This window comes from Rhagoletis pomonella, unplaced genomic scaffold, assembly GCF_013731165.1.
Source record: "Rhagoletis pomonella isolate Grant_MI unplaced genomic scaffold, Rhpom_1.0 Rhpom_scaffold_00007, whole genome shotgun sequence".
Classification (NCBI taxonomy): domain Eukaryota; kingdom Metazoa; phylum Arthropoda; class Insecta; order Diptera; family Tephritidae; genus Rhagoletis; species Rhagoletis pomonella.
Window position 1 is genome coordinate 37,043,936 of NW_023458561.1, and position 7,900 is coordinate 37,051,835.

The following is a 7,900-nucleotide window of genomic DNA, read 5'->3' on the forward strand; positions in this document are numbered from 1 at the left end:
CATCAAGGTTCCACAAGACCGGCACGAGATGATGTAGAGCCAGAAGCCGAAAACCTAAATACTGACAGAAATTAAAAAAAAAACAACACTTTAGATAAAAAAAATCAAAGAATATTTTTTTACAAATTTTACGCTGCAATAATTACGAAACGAATGGCTTTATCATCACACAACGCAAACACACACCCACACACACAAGTAAAGGCGCGGGAACTGAGCTGTGCATATTATCGTAGATTTAACTCGCGTTTGCTTTAACGAAACAGCCTAACTTAATTTTGTATAAAAGGTGGCAATGTTGCATTTCTTTGTTTTTGAAATAAAATTTTTTAAAACTTAGTTTATTATTGAACACAACGAATCGTATTATTTATGTAAAAAAGACGAAACCAAATGAATGAATCGATTCGTATAGTAGTTATAAGTGTTGCATTGTATTTATTTATCCTTGTATTATATAAAATAAAATTTAGTTTAAAAATTATAAAATACAACAACAACAATATTACTTTAAAGCCAGCTGCCATGTGTATAAATATTTAAGACAATATTTCTTTTTTTGCGTGCTGCTCCAATAAACGATAAACGGTGGGCAGCGGACTTGAAAAAGAAACTGAACTTTTGCTTCAAAATTTCACCACATAAAATTCTTATCTCCATAAGTAAATTCTTTTTAGAGTAGCTATTTTTTACAATTTCAAATCTTGTTTTTGTTTTTACAGTTGATAAAATATTATGTATGTACATATGTATGTAGTAAATATTTAAATTGCAAATTGAATTTGTATACTTGTATACAGACAAATGAAGCTGAATGCCCTGACAGCATTCACATGTACAATCTATTTTTCGCTTTTATTTCTTAATTTTACTTTTCATATATTTTAAATATAAATGTGTTTGTATTTTTATGTAAAAAGACTTTGTTAATTAGTAAAATATTTTTTAAGTTAGAGTAATACATGTAAATGTACATATGTATACATATTTATGTTTTAATGAAATATTTATATAAATTATTAATTGTCACTATTTTTTTTGTCTATATACATAAATATATGTGCGTATACACATACATACCTACAAATGAGTGATCTTTGTGAAAACTTCGCAGTTAGAAAAAAACAATAAATATTTTTAGTTCGAGTATTATAATAGTAGTTTTTAGCTATTTTGTATAAAAGTGCTTTTGAATAGTCATAAATATTCTTAGAACTATATTGTTTTATTTTTTGAATAAAATATAGTAATCAAAGCCTTAAAACAGTGTTTTGAACAATTTACGAAATTCGAAAACGTGCTTTGAGTGAATATTTTTTCAGCTTTAGCCTATTGTCTGACGTTTCGTCGGTACTCAACTAAGTATCCGTTCATTTTCCCACCCCAAAATTGAGGTCAACAATCAAGCTTTTTATAGCCTGAAGAGCGGCTACTCCAAAGAGAGCTCCAAATACTCATAGAAGCGATCCTTTGTCAATTTGATTGCATGTCACAAGGACGAATGGTTTTCTTTCCTTAGCCCGCGCATTGCATTTCCTTAATTGCGGTGATGTCAGGATTCCTCTTCACAGGAGAATGAAAACTAGCTGGATGGATCTTTCCCATGATGGGTCCGGGCACACAAGGTGCTTGTTCTCAAACCGTTCTACCATGACCCACTCACGCATAGGGTTTTCATGTTGCCGAGGGTAAACTTTGACGTTGGAATTTATTTAGTATATATTGCAAGACCAGAAATCCCACGATATCTTAGTACATTCCTCATGTAGGTATATGCGGTGACGGGTGAATAAATAGTTGGAAGTTTCTCGGATTTACCGTTATTTTTTGGCATTGTTTTGCTGACTTTTTTTTAATTATGATTATAAAGTTTGAAATTATTATTACACTATGTCGAATGATGCTTTCCATTTCCAGACAAGCGGTCAGGTACGAGCATGATTTTTAGTTTCGACCAAACTCAAATACATTGTTTGTTGGTCCACATAATGAGACACGTATTTCCACCATACAGTTTCGATTATAAAAAGCGGGAAAATGTGATTTTGTATTTCGAAACTGTATGGTGGAAAGTGTGTTCTAATATCTATTTGATACACAAAAAATGATCACGGCTGTACTTTTTGCTGATATATTACATACATATGTTCCATTTAGTTAAACAATATAAGAATATGTATTGTAGTATGTACCACAAAAACGTATATTTCCTATAAAAAATCATAACCCAGAAAAAAAAAAATCATCGCTATTAGAGATTTGGGTTGATTGTAGTTCAAAGTGTCTCTTTCCCGGTAAAAAAGTTTGAGAGAAAAAAAATACACTTTTTGAGAATTTAAATTTAAAAAAAAATTTTCACTTTTTGTTTATTGTTAAATAAAAAATTGTAAATAATGAAAATCAATAATTATATTATTCTATCTTGAAGTGACAAGAATTACTGACATTTAAGTAAAAACATTGTTGGAATCTATTAAATTTTGACAAAGTTATGGGCATTCAAAAAAAAATTCTCACTTAATTCGGCCGAAAAATTTTTCCGAGCCAAAAGCAAAAATACGTGTCTCATTATTTGGACCAACAAACAATGTATTTGAGTTTGGTCGAAATCAAAAATCATGCTCGTACCTGACCGGTTGTCTGGAAATGGAAAGCATCGAGAGTAAGAAAAAATTCTCTCAAACTCTCTCTCATGTTGAGAAACTTGCAAATTTCTGCACGAACGGAAATTGGCAGGAATTCGCAAGTTTCCCTGCCAGCTGGTGTCCACGGTTGCATTTCAAACATAATACATTTTTATAGAATTTTTAAAATTCTTTCAGATGGACAAAAACAGGACATATGTACATGTATATTTCTTGTTGTTCTGACTTTCTCGACTCTGGTTGCAATTGCATTCCGATTGAGAATACAATTTTTTTTCAGCGAGTAAAGTCAAACCAATGGAATTAACTAAATTAATTATATCAACAAGTATTTACTTCCTTTTTTTCATAAAAAAAAATCGCTCGTGTTTATAAATTTTTAAATTTAACGAACTTATTTATTCTAATTATCGTAAACAAAAATGCAACCATGTGCCTCAATAATATGTTTTTCGTGATTGCCAATTCTTGCTGGCTGAAATTTTTCCAGAAAGAATTTGCAACTTCTCTCAAGAGAACTTTCACTTTGCGCTCTCAGTTTTTGAGTGATGGATAATTTTTTGGTCTGCACGAACGCGGTTTGGGCAAAAGTCATGATAATTCGTACAAATTTTTTGCTCGACGAACAAACCTTATGGTAACATGTATGTCAGCATTGGAAATTATGTTTAAATGAATTTCTGTTATCAGCAAATTAGTAATACGTACTTTTAGGGAAAAAAGAAATTTTGCATAAAACCAAAGTTAAGCCAAAAATATCAGGCGAACTCGTTTTTAGTTGAAGCTGGTAGATAAAACACGTCGGTTCGCGCGAAAATTGGAAACCAGTCTTGAAAAATGCATCGCTACGTTGTATTTTGTGTAATAGTGTGGTTGAAATTATTTGCGGTGCAGTCATTTAATTTAGCCCCTAAGCCAAATTTGATTATACGCGAAACGGTAGAAGATGAAATCAATAAAATTAATGCAAATTACCAGTATAGTTCATATTTCGGTTATACGATCGTACTCCGCGAAAAAAGGTTAGAAAAAATCAATCTACATCAAAACTTTACGCCGTTGCTATTTTTTTTTTTTTGAGAACAACTATAAAGAATTTTTATTTTTATTTTAGTGTTATCATTGGTGCACCACGAGCGCGAACTGTTGAAGCTTATCGTGAACCTAGAGAAACTGGTGGCATTTACAAATACGAATTTGATAACAAAACATTAAAAAAAATCGATTTCCAAAATGAAATGCCCTCTCAGACCTTCGCTTCGTTGCAATTGAACAGCACTCAGCAGTGGTTAGGTGGAGCCATGGACGGTGGGAGCAGAGACGCAGATCCCTTAATTGCATGCGCGCCACAAGCGAAAGCTTTGTATGTTTACTTATGTATATGTACAATTTTTATTACTTTTTATTTAACTAGCGAGTTAGTAGTTTCTAGTAGCCGATAAGCTAGTATTGAGGTACTTCTACTTTACGCATTTAAAGTCGGATTCATCGCTCTATGTAGTACAGAAATTTTCTTCCATTTGGTTGTTGTTGTGTTTATCTCTCCAGAAGAGCAACTGAGAAAAGTTCAGAACGCGTTTGAGTTGTTAACTTAACTTCAACTTTAGTTCAGAACTAAAACGGTGAATCCGCCTTATAAGTCATGTTTATTTTAAAAGTCCTTTAATTTTTGATAAATATCGGAATTTAATTTCAACGGGTTTTTGACAACGTCTAACATCTGTTGATCGTTTTGTCCTAAAGTGGGGTTTGAAATCTCTAAAATCATACATTCACTTTTTGTACGCTTTATATTCATATGTTTGAGCCTTTTCGACTATAATATACCGCTTTATGTGAAAGTAAAGGCCCCGATACCAAGAATTTGACGAATGATTTTGAGATATAGCTCCCTTTCCTCCAGTATACAACGGTGATGTTAATGGAGCATAGATTTCGACGGCTTCGCTTTTAAGTATTAAAAGTTCACATGAATGAAACAAAGGCCTATTCTGTTGCCCGGGAGTAGACAAATTTCACCAGACCTATGTCTAAAATGGTTCTGGTTTTTTGGCCTGTTCAAAGAGCTACTATTTCAGTGAAATGTTATCTTAACTGTCCAAGCCTTCAAGGAAATACTGCCACAGAAATAAGAAGCGTATTGTTCAGATTGCGCGTCAGTCGAGAGCAGTATTATATAATCAACACAAATATTTACACAGCGCTTCGAAACTGGGTCTACATGGCCAAAATTGCTGTGTAGAGCTTATATAAGAATACCTGGATTGGTTGGAATACCTCTCTTTTCTATTTTAATAGAACAAGAGGCAACCACAGCGGCACTGAGAGTCCTAAACAGCTCCGAGCTGAAAATCGGAAATATGACGGGTCATATTAAGGTCCAACTGAAGTTCGCTAATGATTCCATATTAGAGATGCGTGATGCCGTAGAAATCTCTTTGTATGCAGGGTTCCCACACACCGAACCTATATGAGGAGGCTTTGTACTCAGTTGGATCTGTACGACGTGAAAATGGCAAAACTGATGCTGGATTATTTGAGCCGAATTTCAAAAAAATCTTTATCAATGTATAGTTATCCCCCATATATTAAGAGTGTTGGGCTCACCAAAGCACACATGGGGGTCATAAATAACTGCGTGAACAAAACAACAGGCAGTGGGTGAAATGTTCAGGGCAGAGACAAGCCAAAAGAAGCTTTAAATAATCTTCTTAATTTAGGTAGAGGTGACCATAAAACCCTCACTGGGTACCACACTGGACCCGGTTCCCTTTGCTATTACCTCAAATTCCGAAGTTCCCAGTTGACAGCAGATTTTAACATAAAGTTGCAATGCCACATTTTTTTGAAACAGATTATTAATGCTAAAAAACAATCTAGATAGCAAAAAGTCTCGGGTTCGGCAAAAACTTCGGTAGTGTTTTTTTGCCGAAGCCGAGCATTCAGCCGAATATGAAAATATTGCCGATTGATCGGTAAGCCGAGCATTCGTCCGGATTCTAATAATAACTAATATCGCCTAGTTGGTGAAATTCGATCTTTTTTCATATGCTTTTTAAATTACCATTTTGCGGATGACGATTTCGAAGTCTACCAGAATACGAATGTACTACATAAATATCTAGATCTCTAGCCTATCTACCTCACTAAGCTGTAGGGTGATTGCCTCCGTTTTTCCAAACCGGTTTCCACCATTTTGCTTTTTTTTTATATCTATATGCGGTTTTTCGGGCGCTGTGGTGTAGTGGTAAGCAGTGCGCGCTTCCACTCCGCAACGCCTGGGTTCAAACCCTGGTCAAAGCAACATCGCAAAAAAAAATTTAAAAAAAGTTTTTCTTAACAGCGGTCATCCCTCGGCAGGCAATGGCAAACCTCCAACTGCATTTCTGCCAAGAAAAACAGCTTGTCATAAAAATACAATCGCCGTTCGGAGTCGACGTAAAACTGTAGGTCCATCCGCTTTGTGTGACAACATCAAGGCGCACGCCGCAAATCGGAGGAGAAGCTCGGCCAAACACTAACATAGGTGTAAACGCCAATCTATTATTATTATATTATATGCGGTTTTTTTGAAAGCTTGATTTTTTAATTATCGAATAAACCGGGTTTTTTTTCGATCAAAACGGGTTTTTTAATTCATACAAATCTTGACCTCGCAATAAAAGTTTTGAGTTTTTCGAAGCTTTCAAGGCTTTTTCCAGTTTAAGGGAAGCCCCTAAATAGTTTTAAAATTATATCCTAGGCTATTGGAGATAAGCAATATATAATATTTGATTCCAATTGTATACATTATGTAGTATTTAGTAAGTTTCCCTTGAAAAATTATTCATTTTTACTAAGCTTCTATTAAAAGGGCATCTGAACCTACGCCTATGGATAGCTTATCGTTAAAATATTGTTTAGGAACCCAATGAAATATTGCGCCAAAGCAAAAATGGCCTATTTCGAGATGAACTGTTTTAATGAAATGCCACAGACATACATACATACAGTCAGTCAATAAAGTTTAGGTACAGCGAATTTTTTACAATACGGGCAATTATTTTTAAAATATTTTATTTCTCGCTAATTTTTTATAAAAATATGGTCAATTCTACAACAAAAACCCCAAAAATCAAAGTTCCAAACCTTGTGCAAAATTGAAGAAAATGCTGCAAAACTTCTTTCAAATATTGCTCTTTTTATTTACGCTCTCTAGAAAAAAGCTGAGTATGCAGTTTTTTATCCCATTCAATTTTAGTATAATAAAGTGCAAGTATGAGGAGCTAGGACTTACCATCGATTTTTGGCGAATTTTTTTGTTGAAGGTGTCGCACATTTTTTCCATATAAAAAAATTATCAAACATTATTTTATATGGAGAAAATGAGCGACACCTTCAACAAAAAAAACTGCTTTAAATCAATGATAAGGCCTAGCTACCTCAAACTTGCCCTTTGTTATACTAAAATTGAATGGGCTAAAAAACTGCATACTCAACTTTTTTCTAGAGAGCGTAAATAAAAAGTGGAATATTTAAATGAAATTTTGCAAAATTTTCTTTAATTTTGCACAAGGTTTGGAACTCTGATTTTTTGGTTTTTTATTGTAGAACTAACCGTATTTTTATAAAAAATTATCGAAAAATAAAATATTTAAAAAGTAGTTGCCCGTACTGTAAAAAATTCGCGGTACCTAAACTTTATTGACTGACTGTATGTATGCAGATGTGTACTACATATTTGACTCCTGTGGTTTTTGCTTATAAGGTAATGTGTCATACCGTATGACTCATACGCATTACATAGAAATATTTATTTATTTTTAAAATGTACTTGGCATGCCTTTTATCTTAAAAAATATATAAAAAAAACTTGCGCTCAAATTTTTGCTAAGTGCTTAACAAAGCTTTTGCTCCAATTTCACAAATGATGCACATGGTTTGTCATACAAATGGGGCGATCAAATATTTAACGCCGACACTTAGCCAAAGACAGCGGTTTCGGTAAGAGCGATTTTTATTCGCTCTTACCAAAATCACAGCTTAAGGTTCTTTAAGAGAAATGTGAAGCACAACAACAAAATTCGAAATTAATTGCTATCAAATAACCATTTGCCTTTCCAAAAACAAAAATATATGCACTGAACCACAAAAGTCTGGCCACAGAAACATTTTAAGGATATATGCATTTTTTTTTTTGTTTTTTCGCGAATTTTTTATAAAAATATGCTATTAAAGTGTTAGATTGTTCTCCTTTTTTTCAAACCCGGGTTTCA

The 7,900-nt window shown here is 33.4% G+C and overlaps 1 protein-coding gene across 1 annotated transcript in view; it reads left to right on the forward strand.

Moving 5' to 3' along the window:
* Window positions 1–3,326: 3,326 nt before the first annotated feature.
* Window positions 3,327–7,900, forward strand: part of LOC118742708 (integrin alpha-PS4-like) — a 20,898-nt gene continuing 16,324 nt past the window's right edge. Inside the window, exons 1-2 of the mRNA XM_036474976.1 lie at window positions 3,327–3,667; window positions 3,760–4,008. Coding sequence (XP_036330869.1) covers window positions 3,483–3,667; window positions 3,760–4,008 — 434 coding nt within the window. The 5' untranslated portion in view covers window positions 3,327–3,482. The remainder of the gene's footprint in view (window positions 3,668–3,759; window positions 4,009–7,900) is intronic.